At 51.1% G+C, this 21,306-nt stretch overlaps 1 protein-coding gene across 1 annotated transcript in view; it reads right to left on the bottom strand.

Moving 5' to 3' along the window:
• The window catches only part of PPP2R5C (protein phosphatase 2 regulatory subunit B'gamma), a 192,490-nt gene extending 171,510 nt beyond the window's left edge, over positions 1 to 20,980 (bottom strand). Inside the window, exons 1-3 of the mRNA XM_021081604.2 lie at positions 20,692 to 20,980; positions 18,586 to 18,667; positions 13,795 to 13,940 (exon numbers count right to left, since the gene is read on the bottom strand). Coding sequence (XP_020937263.2) covers positions 13,795 to 13,940; positions 18,586 to 18,667; positions 20,692 to 20,980 — 517 coding nt within the window. The remainder of the gene's footprint in view (positions 1 to 13,794; positions 13,941 to 18,585; positions 18,668 to 20,691) is intronic.
• Between the last annotated feature and the right edge of the window lie 326 nt (positions 20,981 to 21,306).

Here is a 21,306-nt window from a genome sequence, read left to right as displayed (position 1 = left end):
ACTCCTGGGCATTTAATTTCCCAGTTCAGTGAACTGGGGTCCAGTTCCCGCTGCGGCCTGGTCTCCAGAGAACAATCTCTGGACAATCGCAGAGTTCTGCAAGGATGCTGGGGCATTTGTGTCCTCCAGCCCCTCCACCATGGGTGAGTAGATCTTTAATGATAAATCCACTCTCAACTTTCCAGTCTCCCCAAGCCTTAAACCTCTTCCTTTTTTCTTTCTTTTTCTTTGGTCTTTTGTCTTTTTAGAGTGGCAGCCACAGCATATGGAGGTTCCCAGGCTAGGGGTCCAATTGAAGCTGTAGCTGCGGCCTACACCACAGACACAGCAACTCAGGATCTGAGCTGCGTCTGCGACCTACACCACAGCTCACAGCAACGCCGGCTCCTTAACCCACTGAGCAAGGCCAGGAATTGAACCCCTGTCCTCATGGATGCTAGTCGGGTTCCTTAACCACTGAGCCATGACAGGAACTCCTATACCTCTTTTTCTTTTTCTTCTTTTTAGGGTCTCACCCATGGCATATAGACGTTCCAGGCCAGGGGTGGAATCAGAGCTGTAGCTTCTGGCTTATACCACAGCAACAGCAATCTGAGATCTGAGCCGCATCTACGACCCAAGCTGCAGCTTGCAGCAACGCAGGATCCTTAAACCACTGATTGAGGCCAGGGAGGAGACCCACATCCTCATGGATACTAGTTGGGTTCTTTACCCACTGAGCCACAGCGGGAACTCCTGAACCTCTTTCGTTTGATTCACTCACTCTGGGCCACCTTTTGGTCTATGTTTCAGCCATCGGAGCCCGTTCCAGCTTCCTGAGCTGCAACATTAAATGCAGGACTCTTGCGAGATGACCCCTCATCAAAACAGTCAGCCTGACCAGCCTTATGTTCCTCCGCCGAATCCTGCATCCTTGGCATGGATTCCCACGTGCTCCTGGTTTCTGTCCACAGCTGAGAAACTCAGGAAGTTCTCTTGACTGCAGCTCCCCCCTCACCACGCACGCTTTGTACCCCGCCTTCGGGGCCCTCCTGGCTCTAGAGTCCAGTTACAGGTCTCAAAGCAAAGAGGGGGACGGCGTGGGCCCTGAGGGCCGTCAGCACCCTGCTGCAGGAGACCCGCCTCGGCGGAGCGGGCACGTTTCCTGGGCAACCGGAGTGAGTCCTCTCCGACGGAGGGGGAGCCTGTGGTGCCCCCACCCTGGCCAGGCCTGTACCCCGTGGGGTGTGGAGACCGCTCCCGGGGGAACGAAGACTCATCAGCGTTTGGGGGCTCGGTGTTCCCGGGGTTATCAGGGTCCCTCCGCGCCGTCACTCTAACAGGAGGCGCCCTCTGAGGCCGGGAGCTGAGTTTACCCTGTGATTGGGCCACCACGGGGTGTCTTCGGCACCCCAGCCAAGCCGCTCTGGACGAGAATGGTCTCCTTCGGGCACACGTGGAAGCCCTTAGGTCATTTTTGCGGCAGGGGTGCTGCCTGCCCACATCGGGACAGGGGATCTGCTTCACCGGGTCCACGGATTCCAGGGGTCATCCTGCCCAGAAACACACTCGAAGACACACCCGAGACGATGTGGCCGGTGGAGGTGACACAGGTGAAAATGAACCATCCCAGGACCCGACTGGTCCCCACTTTCTTTAAATTTTTAGATAAACTTCCTACTTGAGGACAGTTTTACCGCTGCAGGATTATTATAAAGATCGTACAGGGGGATCTAGGGTATTCCACGTGATGTTCCTTATTCTTTTTTTTTTTTTTTTTTAGGGCCGTATCTGTGGCATATGGAGGTTCCCAGGCTAGGGGTCCAATTGGAGCTGTAGCCCGCCGGCCTACACCACAGCCACAGCCACACCAAATCTGAGCCGTGTCTGGGACCTACACCACAGCTCACGGCAACGCCGGATCCTTCACCCACTGGGCGAGGCCAGGGATCAAACCCGCATCCTCATGGATCCCAGTTGGGTTCATCACCACTGAGCCACGAAGGGAACTCCTGATGCTCCTTATTCTTAACATCTATCAGCATGGTACATTTGTCACAATTATTGGCATATTATTATTATTAACAAATCCCATACTCTGTTCAGTCCCTTAATTTTTCCCTAATAGAGCTTTTGCCTTCCGAGATCCCTCTCCAGACACATTTTATTTGTCATGGCTCCTTAGGCTCCTCTGGGCTGTGGCAGTTTCTTCGAGTTTCCTTGTCTTTAATGACATCTTTTTTTTTTCCTTCTTTTTTTCTTTTTTCGCCACCTCTGTGGCATGTGGACGTTTCCAGGGCCAAGAATCCAACTGAGATGGAACTACGACCTCCGCTGCAGCTGCAGCAACGCTGGCTCCTTAGCCCCCTGGGCCACAGCAGGAACTCCTGTTTTGATGACCTTGATATTTGAGAATGACTGGATGAGTATTTCATAAGATGTCCCTCAGCTTGTCTGATGTTTTGCTCATGATTATGCTGGAGTTACGGGATTGGGGGAGGACACCCACAGAAGGGAGAGTTCATTTCCGGCATGTGCTGTCGAGGGTACACGCTTTTAGCATCATCGTTGATGCTAATAATCTGGCCGAGATAATGTTGGTAGGTTCCTCCAGGCAAAAAATAAGGCACCTCCCCCTTCCCAGACCTCCGTCTTTGGGAGGAAGTTGCTGTGCCTCTGACAGCTGAGGAAGGGGGGGCTGCTACATCCATTATTTGGAATTTGTGTGGGAGATGTGAGATGTGTCTCTTTTCCCACTAACACTTGTTTATTCAGCCACTTCTTTATTTATTTATTCATTTTTCATTTGTTTGTCTTTTTAGGACCTCACCGGAGGCCCATGGAAGTTCCCAGGCTATGGGCGGAATCGGAGCTGCAGCTACATCACAGCCACAGCGACTCGGGATCTGAGCCGCGTCTGCAACCTACACCTCAGCTTGCGTCAGTGAAGGATCCTTAACCTACGGATTGAGGCCCGGGATGGAAGCTGCATCCTCACGGACACTATGTTGGGTTCTTAACCTGCTGAGCCACAATGGGAACTCCCTCGATTGCTTTTATTTTGTCTATTTAGGGATGCACCTGTGGCCTATGGAGGTTCCCAGGCTAGGGGTCCAATTGGAGCTTCAGTTGCTGGCCTACACCACAGCCACAGCAACGCCAGATCCAAGCCGCGTCTGCGAGCTACACCACAGCTCAGGGCAACGCCGGATCCTTAACCCACTGAGCGAGGCCAGGGATGGAACCTGGGTCCTATGGATACTAGTCAGATTCATCTCCGCTGCCCGTCAACGACGTGTTTATGTCCCTTTGGACTCCCGATCTTCACGTTCCCCTTCGGGTTCTAATCCAGCTCTGGGTTATTGATTCTCTTGCTGTGTTTGTTCCAGCCTGGGCCGCTGCAAGCTCTTTCCATTGGCTCCCGGATCCCTTTGTTCCCATCGCTGGGTCCCCATTTTCTGTTCAGTCCTTCTGTTGCGGGGTGGGGGTGGCCCTGCCCACCCCCCACCCTGGTGTTGCCTCGGCCTCTGACCCCTTAGCCCCTGGGACCTGACCAGCGGGAGGTGCATCCCTTCCAAGCAAGTTGTCGAGGGGGACTCTGGGACGCCTGACGTGGCGGCAGCCCCCGTGTGGGGAGGAGAGTCACGCAGGGGCAGAGCCACCGGGAGGAGCTGGGGCGGCAGCGGCAGGAGGCAAAGTCGGAGGACCCCCGGGGACCCAGACCTTGGACCCTCCAGTCATTGACCCAAGACGTTTTCTTTGTGTTTAAAGTGGTTTAGGAGTTCCCGTGATGGCGCAGTGGTTAACGAACCCAACAAGGAACCATGAGGTTGTGGGTTTGATCCCTGCCCTTTCTCAGTGGGTTAGGGATCCAGCATTGCCGTGAGCTGTGGTGTAGGTCCCAGACGCAGCTTGGATCCTCCGTTGCTGTGGCTGTGGTATAGGCTGGTGGCTGCAGCTCCGATTGGACCCTTAGCCTGGGAACCTCCATATGCTGTGGGAGCAGCCATAAAAAAGCAAAAAGATCAAAAAAAAAAAAGTGGTTTAATTTGAGTTTCTGCCCCTTGTAACAAGATGTGATAGATAAGCCTTTGTTACAGGCTGTATTTTAATCTGCTCAGGCTGCCATAAAAAAAATACCACAGACTGGGCAGCTTAAGCAACAAAATTTAATTTTTTCGCAGTTCTAGAGGCTGGAAGTCCAAGGTCAAGATGCCACCATGCCTGGTGTCTGGGGAGGCTTCTTTTCAGGGCTTGCAGATGCTGCCTTCTAGCTGTGTCCTCACAGAGCCTTTTTCTGTGTGTGTGTGTGTGTGTGTGGTGGGGGAGATCTAGTATCTCTTCTTTTTCCTTCCTTCCTTCCTATTTTTCCTTTTTAGGACTGCACCTGTTGCATATGGAAGTTCCCAGGCTAGGGGTTGAATCTGAGCTGTAGCCGCTGGCCTATGCCACAGCCACAGCAACACCGGATCCTTAACCCACCGAGCGGGGCCAGGGATTGAACCCACATCCTCATGGCTACTAGTCGGATTCATTTTGCTGAGCCACAACGGGAACTCCTCTCTTCCTTTTCATGTGAGGACACCAGCCTTATAGCATTAGGACCCCTCTCTCATGACCCCCCTTTTAAAAATATCCTTAATTACTTTCTTAAAAGCCTAACTCCAAATATAGTCACACTAGGGGCTAGGGATTCAGCCCATGAATTTGCGGGGCACGATTCAGTCCATAACAGGCTGAATTATGTCTCCCCCCAAATCCCTATGCTTAGTCTTAGCCCCCAGCACCTCAGGACTTGACCTTACTGGGAAACAAGGTCTTTGCAGGTGTAATTAAGATGAGGCTGGAGTTCCCACTGTGGCACAGTGGGTTAAGAACCTGACTGCAGCGTCTCGGGTCACTGTGGAGGTGCAGGTTCAATCGCTGCCCTGGCTCAGGGAATTAAAGGTCTGGTATGGCTACAGCTGCAGCAGTGGCTCGGATTCAGTCCCTGACCTGGGAATTTCCATATACCTCGGGTCTGGCCACAAAACTAAAAAAAAAGATAAGGTCATTAGGCTGAGCCCTAATCTGATATGACCGGGATCTTTAGCAGAAGGGGAAGTGTGGGTACAGACACACACCTTGTCAACAGTGGGGGTCCTTCTGGGCGTTCCCGTTGTCGCACAGTGGAAACCAACCTGACTGGTATCCATGAGGATGTGGGTTTTGATCCCTGGCCTCACTCAGTGGGTGGGGAATCTGGTGTTGCCGTGAACTGTGGTATAGGTCGCAGATGTGGCTTGGATCCTGCGTTGCTGTGGCTGTGGTGTAGGCCGGCAGCTGCAGCTCCAATTCGATGCCCAACCTGGGAACTTCCATATGCTGCAGGCATGGCCCTAAAAAAAAAGCAAAAAAACCCAAAACCAAAACACCCCAAAAAACAAAAACCAAAAACAATGGGGGTCCTTCTCCCATGGGCCAGGGAAGCACCAGAAGCTGGGAGAGGGGCCTGGACCTGCTGATGCCTGGTTTTCAGAGTTTTGACCTCCAGAACTGTGGATAACGCGTTGCTACCCTAAGCAGTGGTTTGCCGGGGCTCCCATAACGAAACGTCATTGACTGGGGGGCTCACAAAGCACATACCTATTTCTCCCAGTTCTGGAGGCGGGATCAAAGCCTTGGCAGGGCTGGGTTCTCCTGAGGCCTCTCACCTGGGCTCGTGGATGGCTGTCTTCTCTCTGTGTTTTCACATCGTCTCCCCTCTGTCCTCAAGCATCCCTGGTCAAATGGGTCAAGTCTTCTCGTTATGAGGACACAAAGCTCAGGGATCAGGGCCGCCCACCCAAGCTCATTTAACCATAAGCATCTCCTTATTCATTAATTTACCGCTTCTTTTTAATTTTTTGTCTTTTTAGGGCTGCACCCGTGGCATATGGAAGTTCCCAGGCTAGCGGCTGAATCAAAGCTGCAACTGCCAGCCTACACCACAGCCACAGCCATGCCAGATCTGAGCTGCATCTGCAGCCTATGCTGCAGCTCATGGCAAGGCTGAATCCTTAACCGGTGGAGCAAAGCCAGGGATCAAACCTGCATCCCCACACATACTAGTCAGGTTGGGTCCCCCTGCACCACAACGGGAACTCCCACAATCCTCTCTTTAGAGGCCCTGTCTCCAATACGGTCACCTTCTGAGCTACTGGGGTGAAGGCTTCACCATAGGAACTCCAGGGGACACCGCAGGGTCCCTAGAGCCCTCAGTTTGTGATACTTGTCACCCCAGCTCCAGGAAGCTCACACTGGCTGGAACTGAGCTGTATGTAAATGGCTGGTCCAGCCCTGCCAAGTCCCAGGAGTGCCCTCCCGGGGCCCACCCTCGCTCAGAGTCTCCAGGCGGAGGGGCGCTTGTCCCCCACGGCCACGGGCCCCTTCCTTCCGCGCTTCTCCCCTCACCCGGCCACACCCAGACCTTGTCCAGTGGTCCACGCGCAGGTGCTGCGCCTCCGCATTCCTGCGGCTTCGTCCCCTGGGTGCTGTGCCTTTCATCGTAAGAGGAGCGCGGGTGGAGCACCCAGGGGACCTGGCTGTGTCCCGGCAGAGCTCACGGTCTGAAAGGGAAGTGGGACAAGAGGAGAACAGACTGCAGGTGGTGTGGAAACTGCCGCCGACACCCAGCCCCCACTTCCTCCGCGGCCCTGCCCGCGCCATCCAAGGGCGCCTTCTCCTGACGGGAGCGGGGGTGGGGGGCGTTCTGGACGCTGGGGGAGGCTCCCCAGGAGTGGCCATGAGGCTGGGTCCTGAGAAGATTCTCCTTGGGGACATGCGTCCATCAAGCTGAGGCACCGGCCTCCTTTGGGAGGAGAAACCCCGGGGCTCACGGGCAGTGACGTCCAGCCTCTGTGAGGCTGGCTCTGGCCAGGACTTGGGTCGGACAGGGCGCGATTCCTGGAGTTGCCGGCAGTGTCCCAGCTCTGGAACTGGAGGAAGGCAGTGACCTTGGGACCTCCCTGCGGACGGTCAAGTCATTTGAGCCCTGTGTGAAGAGTGAGGGCTGTTGGGAATGAGAACTGGACTCTTCCCTCCACTCCGGGGATCGAACCGGCCACCACATGGTTACTAGTTGGATGCCTTTCTGCTGAGCCACAACGGGAACTCCCTTTCTTTCTTTTTTTTTTTTTTTTTTTTTTTTGCCTGTGTGATGATAACTTTAAAACCAGTGGTTTGAGCATCCACTGATGATTTTTACATTGTGGGTTTTAAAATAGTGATTTTCTAATTCTGTCATTTTCTTGCTATACATTAGTTGGTGTATTAGTCGGCTCAGGCTGCCATAGCGAAATACTATGGACTGGGTGGCCCGAACAACAGAAATATATTTTCTCACAGTTCTAGAGGCTGGAAGCCCAAGACCAAAGGGTCCTCAGGGCTGGTTTCTGGTGGATCCTATCTTCCTGGCTTGCAGGCAACTGTCTTCCCTGACCCCTTTTCTGTGACCCATACTGGTGAGCCTTGTCATTTGTGGAATTTTTGCTTCCTGTTGCTGTCTTGTCTTTTCTGCCTGGAGAAGATCCTTTCGTATTTGTGGTAAGGCTGGTTTAGTGCTGCTGAATTCTCTCAGCTTTTGCTTATCTGTGAAGGTTTTGATTTCTCCTTCAAATCTGAACGAGAGCCTTGCTGGGTAGAGTCATCTTGGTTGGAGGTTTTTTCCTTTCATCACGTTAAGTATATCATGCCACTCCCTTCTGCCCTGCAGAGTTTCTGCTGAAAAATCTGCCAATAACCTTATTGGGGTTCCCTTGTATGTTACTTGTTTCTTTTCCCTAGCTGCTTTCAAGATTTTCTCTTTGTCTTTAATTTTGGTCAGTTTGATTAACATGTGTCTCGGGGTATTCCTCCTTGGGTTTATTTTATATGGTACTCGTTGTGCTTCCTGGATTTGTGTGAGTGATTCCTTCCCCATGTTAGGGAAGTTTTCGGCTATTATCTCTTGGAATATTTTTTCTGTCCCCCCTCTCTCTCTTCTCCTTCTGGCACCCCTGTAATACGGATGTTGGTGCGTTTCACCTTGTCCCAGAGTTCTCTGAGACTCTCTTCAATTGTTTTCCATCTTTTTTCTCTTTTTTGTTCTGCATCCATAATTTCTACTAATCTGTCCTCCACCTCACTTATTCGTTCTTCTGCCTCCTGTATTCTGCTGTTAGCTGCTTCTAGTGAGTTTTTTATTTCAGCTATTGTATTTTGCATCTCTTCTTAAGTTTTATATCTTGTATCTCTTTGGTCAGTGTTTCCTGTAAGTTATCCATCTTTGCCTCCAGTTCATTTCCAATGTCTTGCATCATCTTCAGCATTAACAATCTAAGGTCTTTTTCCTGGAGGCTGAGAATCTCCTCATCACTAAGCTGATTTTCTGGGGTTTTTCCTTTCTCCCTCATCTGAGTTATAATTCTCTGTCTTTTCATTTTTATTGGTTTTTGGTGTGGTGACCTTTTTATAGATAATAGAGTTGTAGCCTCTCGTACTTCTGGTGTCTGCCCCCCTTGTCTCCCTTTCTTTCTTAAATTCTGAGAATTTTATTCTCTTATTTTTTAAATTAAGTTTTATTGGGGTATAATTGACTTACAGTTGTGTTAGTTTCAGGCATATAGCAAACTGAATTAACCGTATATATACACATACATCCATTCTTTTTCAGATTCTTTTCCCATATAGGTTATTACACAGTATTGATGGAGTTCTCTGTGCTGTACAGTGGGTCCTTGTTACCCATCTATTTTATGTATAGCAGTGTGCATGTGTTAATCCCAACCTCCTAATTTACCCCTTCCTGCCCCCTGTGTTTCCCCTTCCGCAACCATAGTTTGGTTTCAAAATCTTTGAGTCTGTTTCTGTTCTGTGAATAAGTTCTTTTGCATCATTTTTATTAGAGTCTGCATCTTAGCGATTTCATATGTCTTTCTCTGTTTGACATACTTCACTTAGCATGGTAATTTCTAGGTCCATCCTTGTCCTGGCAAATGGCATTGTTTTGTGCTTTTTTATGGCTGAGTAATATTCCTTTTATATATGTACCACATCTTCTTTATCCATTCATCTGTTGATGGACATTTACGTTGCTTCCATGTCTTGGCTGTTGTGAAGAGTGCTGTAGTGAACATTGGGGTGCATGTATTTTTCAAATCATGATTTTCTCTGGATATATGCCTAGGTGTGGGATTGTTGGATCATAAGGTAGTTCTATATTTAGTTTTTTAAGGACTCTCAGTACTGTTCTCCATAGCAGCTGCACCGATGTACATTCCTACCAATAGTGTAGTTCCTTTTCTCCATACCCTCTCCAGCATTTTTATTTGTAGACTTTTTTTTTTTTTTTGGCCATGCCTGCAGCATGTGGAAGTTCCCAGGCCGGGGATCGAACCCCACCATAGCAGCGACCAGAGCCACTTCAGTGATGATGCCAGATCCCTAACCTGCTTCACCACAAGAGAGCTCCTGTTTGTAGGCTGTTTGATGATGGCTATTCTGACTGTGTGAGGTGATATCTCATTGCAGTTTTGATTTCTATTTTTCTAATAACTAGTGATGTTGAGCATATTTTAATGTGCTTTTTGGCCATCTGTCTATCATATTGGGAGAAATGTCTATTTAGATCTTCTGACTCTTTTTTAAATTGGGTTTTTAAAAAAATGCATAAAGCTGTATGAGATGTTTGTATATTTTGGAGATTAATCCATTGTCAGTCACTTCATTTGCAAAGGTTTTCTCCCATTCCGTGGATGTCTTTTTTTTCTTTTTATGATTTCCTTGGCTGTGCAAAAGCTTTTAAGTTTAACTAGGTTCCATTTGTTTATTTTTGCTTTTATTTCCATTACTCTAGGAGGCAGATCAAAAAAGATATTGCTGTGATTTATGTCAAGAGTGTTTCGCCTACGTTTTTCTCTAAGAGTTTTACAGTATTTGGTCTTGTGTTTAAGGTCTTTAATCCATTTCGAGTTTATTTTTTATACGGTGTAGGAGAATGCTCTAATTTCATTCTTTGACATGGAGCCGTCCAGTTTTCCCAGCACCATTTATTGGAGAGATGTCTTTTTTCCATTGGATATTCCTGCCTACTTTGTCATAATTTTTACCCCCCCCCGGGGGGGGGCATATGGAAGTTTCCAGGTTAGGGATTGAATCCAAGCTGTAGCTGTGACCCCTATGCCACAGCCACAGCAATATCAAATTCTTTTTTTTTTTTTTTTTTTTTTTGCTATTTCTTTGGGCCGCCCCCGCGGCATATGGAGGTTCCAAGGCTAGGGGTCGAATCGGAGCTGTAGCCACTGGCTTACACCAAAGCCACAGCAACGGGGGATCCGAGCCGCGTCTGCGACCTACACCACAGCTCACGGCAACGCCGGATCCTTAACCCACTGAGCAACGGCAGGGACCGAACCCGCAACCTCATGGTTCCTAGTCGGATTCGTTAACCACTGCGCCACGACAGGAACTCCTCAAATTCTTTTAACCCACGGTACCAGGCCAGGGAATCTCACCGGCGCCACTGCAAAGATAACGACAGAAGTTTGACCATAGTGGGAATTCCTGCTGTGGATTAATTGACCATATGTGCACGGATTTATTTATGGGCTTTCTATCCTGCTCTGCTGATCTATATTTGTTTTTGTGCCAGTACCACACTGTTTTGATGACTGTAGCTTTTAGTATAATCTGAAGTCAGGGAGCCTGATTCCCTCCAGCTATGTTTTTCTTTCTTGGGATTGCTTTGGCTATTCAGGGTCTTTTGTGGTTCCATACAACTTTATAAGTTTTTTCTTCTAGTGCTTTGAAAAATGCCATTTGTAATACACTAGGGAGTGCACTGAAGCAAACTGTTGATGGTATTAGAGTCATTTTTGCCAATACTGATACTTCCAATCCAAGAGCATGGTAGGTCTTTGTGTTCGGGTCATCTTTGATTTCCTTCATCAGGGTTCAGGGTTCAGGGTCCAGGTCTTTGCCTCTTTAGGTAGGTTTATTCCCAGGTATTTTACTCTCTGATTCAACAGTAAATAGGATTGTTTCTTTAATTTCTCTTCCTAATCTTTCATTATTAGTGTGTAGGAATGCGAGAGATTTCTATGTATTGATTTTGTATTTTGCAACTTTACCTATCGCTTTCTTAACTCCCCAATCAACAAGTAAGCAGGATCAAGATCCACCTTGCCATGTGTATGTGTGGGGGTTCTCGCAGCACCTATATCACACTCACACTGAAAGGCCTAGAACCGCGCCTTTTGATAGAAACAATGAGAGCCACATATGTAATTTAAAATGTTCTAGTAGCCACATTGAAAAGGTAAGGAGAGGAGTTCCCGTCGTGGCGCAGTGGTTAACGAATCCGACTAGGAACCATGAGGTTGCGGGTTCGGTCCCTGGCCTTGCTGAGTGGGTTGAGGATCCGGTGGTGCTGCCGTGAGCTGTGGTGTAGGTCACAGACGTGGCTCGGATCCCATGTTGCTGTGGCTCTGGTGTAGGCCAGTGACTACAGCTCTGATGAGACCCCTAGCCTGGGAACCTCCGTATGCCGTGGGAGTGGCTCAAGAAAAGACAAAAAAGAAAAAGGTAAGGAGAAATGGGTGACACTAATTTTAATAAATATTCGACTTAACCAACACATCTGAAACATCATTTCAACACACAATCAGCGTAAAACAGCAGATATGCATTATTATTATTTTTTTTCTCTGCTGTCTTTACTTTCCAGGGTGTGTTTTGCATTTACAGCTTGGCTCAGTTCAGACTGGCTCAGGAGCCACCAGAGGACAGCGCAGTTTGGGGCCGTCCTGGGAGAGGCAGAGGCTTACTAAGATCATCCAGGAGGCAGGAGGCGGCCGACTCGAAACCAGACCTTCTCAGGGTGGCAAGTGGTGCCTGGGGAATCCCAGCGTCGTCTCAAGGACGTGTTCAAAGAGGCCGGAAGGAAAGCAGTGTGAGACTGTGCGGGGCGGTGCTGAGTGGAGCTGTCCCCTCACTGGGTCTCCCATGTTGCTTGCACCTCTAGGTGGCAGGAGGGGCCACCCCAGAAGAGGTGGAAGCTTCTGGCAAACACCGGCTGAGCCCCAGCTTCCGGTCCCCCATGAAACCCTTGGCTGCCACCCTTCCCCAAACAGAGATGTGCCTCCCATCTGACCCCAGACACCATGCTCGTGCCACCTGTTCCTTCATCCATTCGTCACCCCCCCACCTTCCTCTCTTCCTTCTGGAAATAACAAGTGGGGGCCCAAAGGCAGGGGGGTTCAGCAGGCAGAAAACTCTCAGAGGGGCCTGGAGGGGATGGAGGCAACATGGGGAAGGAGAGAGGTTGTATCCTGGAGGGATATTTAGCCAGAGGTGGGGAGGTGGGGAGTGAAGCCTGGGTGGGGGAGGGGATTCCAAATTCTCCATGGCCTCCCCGGAGATTGAGAGGACGATGGGTGGGCAGCACCCCCCCCAGCAAGATCTACGGGATTCCAGGCCTATCCATGGAGAGAACGGAAGCCAGGGAGCTCAGGGCCTCTGGGTACTCCCTTTTATTTTTGTCTTTTTAGGGCTGCACCCACGGCATATGGAGGTTCCCAGGCTAGGGGTCCAATCAGAGCTACAGCTGCCAGCCTACACCACAGCCACCACAACACCAGATCCGAGCCGCATCTACGACCTACATCACAGCTCATGGCAATGCTGGATCCTTAACCCAACTGAGCGGGGCCAGGGATCGAACCCGCAACCTCATGGTTCCTAGTCAGATTTGTTTCCACTGTGCCATGACGGGAACTCCTCTGGGCACCCCTTTGAGGTGGCTTGTGAAGAAGCCAGCAAGAGCCACTGGGACACTGCCTGGGCGATGGGAGTCTGCTTTCCCACCCTTGTCAGTGAATGTCCAGAGCACCAGGCCAACTGTCCTCCAGCCCTGCTTTCTGGGAGATAGAGAAGCCCTCTTTCCTTTGAGTTGCTGACATCTTTTTGATTGGTTGCATACACATTTATTTTCATTTTTATTTTATTTAATTTTTTGGCCATGCCTGTGGCATATGGAAGTTCCTGAGCCAGGAACTGAATGCAAGCTGCAGTTTCAGCCTATGCAACAGCTGGGGCAGTGCTGGATCCTTGACCTGCTGTGCCAGAACGGGAACTCCCTGCATACACATTTAAAAAGCTGGTTTTATTTTACACCTGTCCTGGGGGCCCAGGGACGTGTCCTGACAGTGTTTTCCATCCAATGATTGGCTGAGTTATTACGGGGCAGGAAGAGCTGACCTGCTGGGGGGACCGTCACAGCCCCACTTCTGGCGTGCCAAGCTGCGTAGTGACCAGCACGGCTAGGCACAGGAGGTGGCTCCAGGTTCTTGGTGCTAAAAATAATACAATGCAATACAACAAGGCATAAAATGAAACAGAATGTAATGTAAAATTAAAATATAACATAAAATGATAAATGATTAGATGAAATCAGGCCTGAGCCTCCCGGACAGACAGCCCAGCGCTGGCGGCGAGGAGCACTCGGGAAAGTCACAGGAAGAACAAGCCCCAGGGGCCAGACTGAAGGCTGCTTCTCAAGGGCCCTGTGTCCTCTCTGAACTTTGGTCTCCTCCTCTGGACCACGCTGACCCCGGCCTCAAAGGGTGGTTTTATAAGGATCGAGAGGCTCCCAGGCAGGGCATGCCCGTTAGTCCTAGTGAGGGGAAGGCTGAGCAGGTGGGCTCTGGGACCCCCACCCTTTCCGCCAGAGCGGCTCTGCTTCTGTCTCTTTTGGGTGTGGGTCCCGTGTTTGGAGGTGGGGGGCTGGGTCTTCTTGATCCCAGCTCGCTCTGAGCCTACCTCCCTTGGGCGAAGGAACCCAGGTTGCCCTGTGTTCGTGGGAGTGGCTGGTGGCCCCACAGTTCGCAAGGGGCGTGGTCAGGGGCGTGGCTGGCCGCAGTTCGCAGGGGGCGTGGTCGGTGGGCGTGGTCAGCGGCCCCTTCGCACTGCGGGACCAGAGGAACAGCGCAGGTCCCCAGACCTGAATTGGTCTTTGCCACGTGTCAGCTCCGCCTGGGCTGCTGTCCCTGCAAGGGCTATAGCCAGGCCCTAGGTGGCCGGCAGGGTCAGCCGTCAGCTGTGGGACAGATCACCCTCTCAGTCCTCTGCTGTAGCCCCACCTGGTTCGCCAGGGTGGCAGAGACTGTCAGTGGGGTTCGTGTCAGCCCATGGGGTCGGGGAGACCCCACTTCAATAAGGCAGAGCTCAGGTATGGGCTGTTTGGTGAGTGGAACTTTTGGTCACAACGGCTTGTGTTTTTATCCCCACACCCCTGCCCCCTACCCCCAGGACTGTGGTCTGTGGCACCCAGAACAGAAGGCCTGGGGCTTTTGGAATCTAAGTCTAGATGGCATGAGATGGGCTTCCCCCAGCTACGTCTTTCCTTCTGTTTGGTGCACGTTTTCAGCCAGGGATCAAGCTGGGTTGTTTTTTTTTTTTCCTAGGGGGGGGCCTTCCTCTGTTCCCACCAGTGTCCCCAGCACAGGAGCTCATCTTCTGTCCCCCTCCTCGGTCCCTGTCTATCTACCCTCTCCCCCCTGGAGATCTCAGCCGTACGCCAGCAAGGCCTAGATTTACACTCCTGCCCACCCCCAGCTGCTGCTCTTCTCAGCCTCACACGCTGCTCTCATCTTCTGGCCCTGCCTCCCCGTCCCTCCTGCGGCCCTTCTGCTCTGACCATGAAGGTCAATGGAGAGCAAGCCCACCTGGCCAGTGCTCTGGCCCAAACCCCGAGCCACGCCTGCCTCCTTGCTCTGTCTTCACATCCCATGTGGCAGCCACCAGAAAACCCACCAGACCCATCCTCAAGATAGATCCAGAATCTGACCCGGCTCACTGGCTCTGCAGCCACCACGCAGTCTTGCTGACGTGGTGTCTGCCTGGATCCGAGCAGCAGCCCCTCCCTCTGCGTTTGTCCCTCTCTGCTCACTCTCAACACGTGGTGGCTGTTCACTGAACGGGTAAAGGGGAAAGACCGCCTTGACCCTTCATCTTCATGTTGGGCTCGGACAGGGGACATCTCAGGGGACTGGCCCTCTGCGGGACTCTGGGGACCTGGTCTAAGTTTAAAAACTGGAATGGGTCCTGCACGCAAAGCAAAGATGGGAACAGAGGGGTGAGACCCTGCGTGGCTTCCTCCGGGGAAAGTGGGGTCCAACGGCTGGCAGGATGGACACTGGGTGCCAAGCCGCAGACCCCTCACCCAGAGGACTAGAGATAAATCCGGGTACCAAGTATCACCTTGTGTGATGGGAAGTAGGGATGCATCACATCCCGTTTTTTGGGAGAAGCAGCCGTGCAAAGGAGGCTCCTCTGGGCATGTGTGGAGCGGAGAGAGGCCCATGGCTTGTGTCCTGGTAGGAGATTTTCTTCTGAGTTCAAGATGTGAGCTGACAACGGGCTCTGGGTGCCCCTGACCCCAGGAGTTCCCTCTTCCTGGCCTCCTGTTGCCACTCAGGTTGCTCTTAGTCCCTCCCCTGCTCTGATGGGGGTGGGGGGGTGGGTGGGGGATGGGTAGGCAGAGGGGAGATGCTGCCTTTCCATGGGCTGCTCTGGGCCGGGGGGTGTGCCTGTTTTTACCATCCTAGCCACTTTGGGGACCAGTGGGGAGGGCGTGACTCTTTTTTTGGGTCATTTTAGGGCAGCACCACAGCATATGGAGGTTCCCACACTAGGGGTCCAATTGGATCTGCAGCTGCCGGGCTACACCACAGCCACAGCAACACGGGATCTGAGTCATGTCTGTGACCTACACCACAGCTCACCGCAACGTCAGATCCTTAACCCACGGAGCAAGGCCAGGGATGGAACCTGTGTTCTCATGGATGATAGATTTATTTCCGTGAGCCAGGATGGGAACATGTGTGTATATGTGTGTGACATATGTAAATATATATATATATATATATATACACACACACACATATATATACACATACAATGGAATATTACTCAGCCATAAAAAGGACCAAAATTCTGCATTTGCAGCAATGAGGATGGACCTAGAGAATATTGTGCTTAGTAAAATGAGTCGGACAGAGAGAGGCAGATACTGTGTGGTATCATTTCTACATGGAATGTGAGAAGTAATACAAATGAATGCATACGCAAAATAGAAACAGGCTCACAGATAAAGAAGACAAGCTACTGGAGTTCCTGCTGTGGCGCAGTGGGTTAAGAATCTGACCGCAGGAGTTCCCATTGTGGCACAGTGGAAACGAATCCGACTAGGATCCATGAGGTTTCGGGTTTGATCCCTGGCCTCGCTGCTGTGGCTGTGGCGTAGGCCAGCAGCTGTAGTTCTGATTTGACCCCTAGCCTAGGAACCTCCATATGCTGCGAGTGTGGCCCTAGAAGCAAAAAAAGAAAAGAAAAAAAAAAAAAGAAAAGAAAAGAAAAAAGAATCTGACTGCAGAGGCTCAGGCTGTCACAGAGGCATGGGTTTGATCCCCAGCCTGGCACAGTGGGTTAAGGAGTCCAGTGTGGCTGTAGCTGTGCCATACGTAGATTGCAGCTGTGGCTTGGATTCCATCCCTGGCCTAGGAAATTCCATATCTTGGGTGTGGCGATTTAAAAAAAAGAAAAGAAAGAAAACAAATTGCTTGTTCCCAAAGGGGTGAGGGAAGTGGGGAGCGGCAAATCAGAGGTATTTGATTAAGAGAAACAAACGCCTACGTATACAATAGATAAGCAAGGAGTTCCCATCGTGGCTCAGTGGTAACGAACCTGACCAGTACCCACAAGGGCTCAGATTCCATCCCTGGCCCCACCTAGTGGGTTAAGGATCTGGCGTTGCCGTGAGCTGCAGTGTAGGCCAGTGGCTACAGTTCCAATTTGACCCCGAGCCTGGGAACTTCCATATGTTGCAGCTGTGGCCCTGAAAAGCAGAAACAATAAAATAAAATAGATAAGCAACAAGGATATATTGTATAGCACAGGGAATTATAGCCATTGTCTTATTACAACAGCCAACAGGTAATGAAAAGATGCTCAACATCGCTCATTATAAAGAAATGCAAATTAAAACTACAATGAGGTACTACTCACACCAGTCGGAATGGCCATCATTAACAAGTCTTGTAATAACTTGTAATGGAGCATGATCTGTAAAAATACTGAATCACAATGCTAGACACCAGAAACCAATATAATGTTTTAAATCAACTAGACTTCAAAAAAAAAGATATTGTCATTTTGTTTATTTTTTGTTTTGTTTATTTGTAGTTTGGCTGCACCCATAGCATGTGGATGTTCCCGGGTCAGGCATAGAACTTGTACTACAGCTGTGACTCAAGCCACGGCAGTGACAATGCTAGGTCCTTAGCCCACTGAGCCGCCAGGGAACTCCAAAAAAGACATTGCCAAGAGAATGAAAAGATAAGTCACAGACCTGGAGAAAACATTTACAAAAGATTCATATGATGAAAGACTATTATCCAAAACATATGAAGAACTCTTAAAACTCAAAATAAGGAAACAGCCCAGGTAAAAATGGGCAAAGTATCTTATAGACACCTCACCAAAGAAGACTCACAGATGCCAAATAAATTTTATGAAAAGATGCTTTGTATCATCTGTCATCAAGGAAATGCAAATTTAAACTTCTTTGTGATACCACTACACACCTAGTAGAATGGCCAAAATCCAGAACACTGACCACGCTGAATGCTGGCCAGGTTGTGGAGAAACAGGAGCTCTTGTTCATTGCTGGTGAGAGGGCAGAGTGGAGCGGCCACTTTGGAAGGCAGTTTGTTGGTTTCTTACAATATGAAACCTACCCTGGTCCTTTAATCCAGCAATCGTGCTCCTTGCTATTTACCCAAAGGAGCTGAAAACACGTGCACACAAAAACCCACACCCGGATATTTACAATAGCTTTATTCATGACTGCCGAAACTTGGAAGCAGCCAAGACAGCCTTTGGGAGGTGAATGGATAAATAAACGGGGTCCATCCAGACAAGGGAAGATTATTCAGCGCTAAACAGAAAAGAACTACGAACACACAGGGAGGACACTTAAATTTGTCTTACTTAGAGAAGTCGATGAGAAAAGGTGATGTATGATTCCAGCCGTAGGACAGCCTGGAAAAGGCGAACCCATAGAGGGAGTAAAAGTACCAGTGGTTGCCATGTGTTGGGGTCGCAGAGAAGGATGAATAGTCAGAGCACAGGGGATCTTCAGGGCAGTGAAAATATTCTGGATGCTGTTATAAGGATGGATACATATCATGACAAATGTTCCAAACCGCCAAGAGTGAGCCCTGATGTTAGGTAGGAATTTGGGGTGATTAAGATGTGATTAGGACATGGTGGTGCAGGTTCATTAGCTGCAACAAAAGTGCCACTCAGGTGGGGGGTGTTGAGAACAGAGGAGGCTGTGCCCTTGTGGGGGTGGAGGACACAGAAAAAGCGGAGCTGGAAGCAGGGGGTGTGTGGGGGGGAGCCTAGCCTTTCCCCTCGCCCCTGCCCCCGACCCCGCTCCGAGAGGCGAGAGGCGAGATGCGGGATGGGGGATGGAGGCGGAGTGGGGCAGGGGAGGTGACCCCACCTGAGCCTCTGCCCGGCTCCAGGCCGCCCTGGCTGAGGTCTCACCCAGTCCGTGTGTGGGCACCAGGCTGGTGAGCAGAGACTTTGGCTTCCACCTGGAACAGCTGACCAGCACAGCTGCCCGCACCTGGGCAGCAGAGGGAAGGGTTCAGGGCCCTTGGTGCCCTTTCCCCAGACCCTTGCACTGCTGCCTGTGGGTGCCCAGAGCGCCCTCCACAGGCTGTTTAAAGCTGGAACCAGCTGTCCCGACTATCTCGACTGTCAGTTCCAGCCAGAGGTTGGCTCAGTCTCCATGTCTGGACGTCAGCCGGTGGCTCTCATAGCAGTGCTCCGACTTCAAGTTGCTGCTAGGCTGAGCACCATTTGCTCGCTGGGATCCCTTGTTTGAACGTTGTTTCTCATTCTCCTGCCCTCAAGGTCTTTGTCAAGTGCAGCTCCTCCCCCTTTTACCCTTCCCTGCAGGGCGCGCTGTAACAGTCAACTCTCCGGGTGAAAAGCCCTGATCTGTAGCCTTGGCCACTTTCCCTGGTGTAACTACACCCACCGTGGCCAATTTCAAACCAAGGACCTGAAGTCACTCAACTGGGATGGGAAGAGACGCACAGTGTGAGCTGTTTGTTAAGTGATGATCAACAGATCAACAGAAGTAAATTTTGGAGCAAAGACCACAGCAAAGTGTCATCGGATAAGGAGGCAATGTTTTGAGTATTTACTACCTTTGCTTGCTTGCTTGTTTTTTGGCCTCCCTGTGCAGCAGCTTGATGTGGGATCTCAGTTTCCAGACCAGGGATCGAACCCGGCTGCAGCAGTGAAAGTGGTGAAAGCCCTAACCACCAGACCACCAGGGAACTCCTCATTACCTTCTCAAAATATAATTTAATTGTGTTTATAGAATTTACTTTTTACCAACGTATGCATAGCAACCAGTCTTTGAAATTCCTGAAAATGCAATAGTACCTCTTGTCAAGAGCTGGGACAAGCACCCCATGGCTGCAGGGAAAACCCCAAATGGACCTTGCTGTCTGCTCTGCTGTCCTCTGCCTGACCCACACTGCCTCTCTTCCCTGCCCTCCGTATCTCTCCTTCCCGCAACCAGGAACCTGCAAACACTGTACTTAGAGGGTACTTGTGTAACCCTTGGCACAATGGACCTTCCTCTGTGTTGCCCCTAACATTTCAAGTTCAAATTTGGCATCTTAGGGAGAGAATTTGCTGGGCCATGGACTTGAATACATGAGAAAGTATTCAGGGAAAATGGGAAACTGCATAGTGGGTGCAGAGTGCAGACTCCGGAGACAAAGCCTGGGTTTGCTCCCACCTCTGTGAGTCACCACTGTGTGATTTCAGGCAGGGTACTTAAGCTCTCTGAGTCTTGGATGCATCGTCTGTAAAATGGCAACAATACTGCAGAGGGTGGTGAGAAGACTGAGTGAAGAAACGCATTTGTACAGTGGCTTGCACGTGCCGAATGATCCATAAGTATAAGCCTCTCGTGTTTGCTGCAGCTGTATAAATATGCCATAATCTTTGGGGTACGAAAAGCAAAGATGATCGTTGCCTGCCATCTGGTGGTCAAAGGCCGTCATTACACCCCGGGTTGTGCACAGATGGGTGATTTTTCCTGCGTGGCAGAAGGATCCACCAGCCGCTGCAGGTCCCTCTCTTCTCTCCCACCCTGGCCTCGAGTCTTCAGAACTAACTCCTGTCCCTGATGCCTTGGTGAGGTCCTCCCGGGGCTGGTTAACAAAGCAGGTCCCTGCCGTAGCTGGGCTGGGCCTGCAGGTGGTTAAAGGGCCTCATGGGGCCTTGTGTGAGGGTCCCTGACATGTGTGTGTGTGTGTGTGTGTGGGAGAGAGAGAGAGAGAGAGGGAGACCCAGTTCTCGTGATAAGGGGTGGCCTTCATTCTGGGTTTTTCTAAACCCAGATGTTGCCATCACAGTGGTTCTGAAACCCTGGGGGGGTGTCCTGCCTCCTGTCCCCATCCCACTGTGTGCCCGGCCCTGTGCTGGGTGCTGGGGAGAGCGCGAGCAGGGGACGCGAGGCTTAGGTTCTGGGGGGAGAGGGATGGAACTTGGGGGGCGGGGTCTGCCAGGGCCTCTCCGCGTGTCCCTCTGGATGGTGACTCCCTGTGTCTCTGCCCTGCGCTGGGCCTTCCACGGGGTCCGAGCGGTGGCGCAGGTGTGGGGGCCCTCTGTTGGGGCCCCAGGTGGCGGGCGAAGGGGTCCCACTCCTCCTTTCCGTGTCCGCTGGGCCTGTACCCTTGGTGCCACGTCCCCTGCCGCCGCAGCCAGAGCCCACATCTCCCGGCTCTTGTCCAAGTGCCTCACACACAGAGCCTTCCTCCAGGCTCACGATGGCCCCAGAGGCCCTGAGGACCTGCAGGCGCCACCATCCCCCCGATTCTGCGGAGGGGGAGTCGGCCAGAGAGGTCAAGTGCATCCCAGGCGGTGGGCCTTCGCTGGGACCCTGGCTGCCTTCTGGGCTCTGACCTCCTGAAGGCTGCACTTCAACTGATTCCCAATCTTGGAGGCCTCAGCATGTGTTTTGGAAGGGAAGTTTCGGTGGAGACGGGAAAGAAGAACCAGTGTTCTCCCTGCGGGGGGCGGGTGGGTGGGGGAACAGGGATGGAGATACCGCTTCTGCTCTGCTGTCTGTCTCCAAGGTGGCCTGGGGGCTGGAGTCCGGCTGGAGGGGTGTTTTCTCGGGTTTAGAATCTGCAAGTGACAGCGATGGAGTAGGCCCAGGTGCTTGTGGCAGTTCCAACA

This window comes from Sus scrofa, chromosome 7 (genome assembly GCF_054392235.1).
Source record: "Sus scrofa isolate SSC_HxYL_T2T_F1_AM1 chromosome 7, Sscrofa_HxYL_maternal_Yorkshire_Landrace_v2.0, whole genome shotgun sequence".
Classification (NCBI taxonomy): domain Eukaryota; kingdom Metazoa; phylum Chordata; class Mammalia; order Artiodactyla; family Suidae; genus Sus; species Sus scrofa.
Note: the sequence above shows the minus strand (reverse complement) of the source record. Positions and strands in the feature narration are given on the sequence as shown.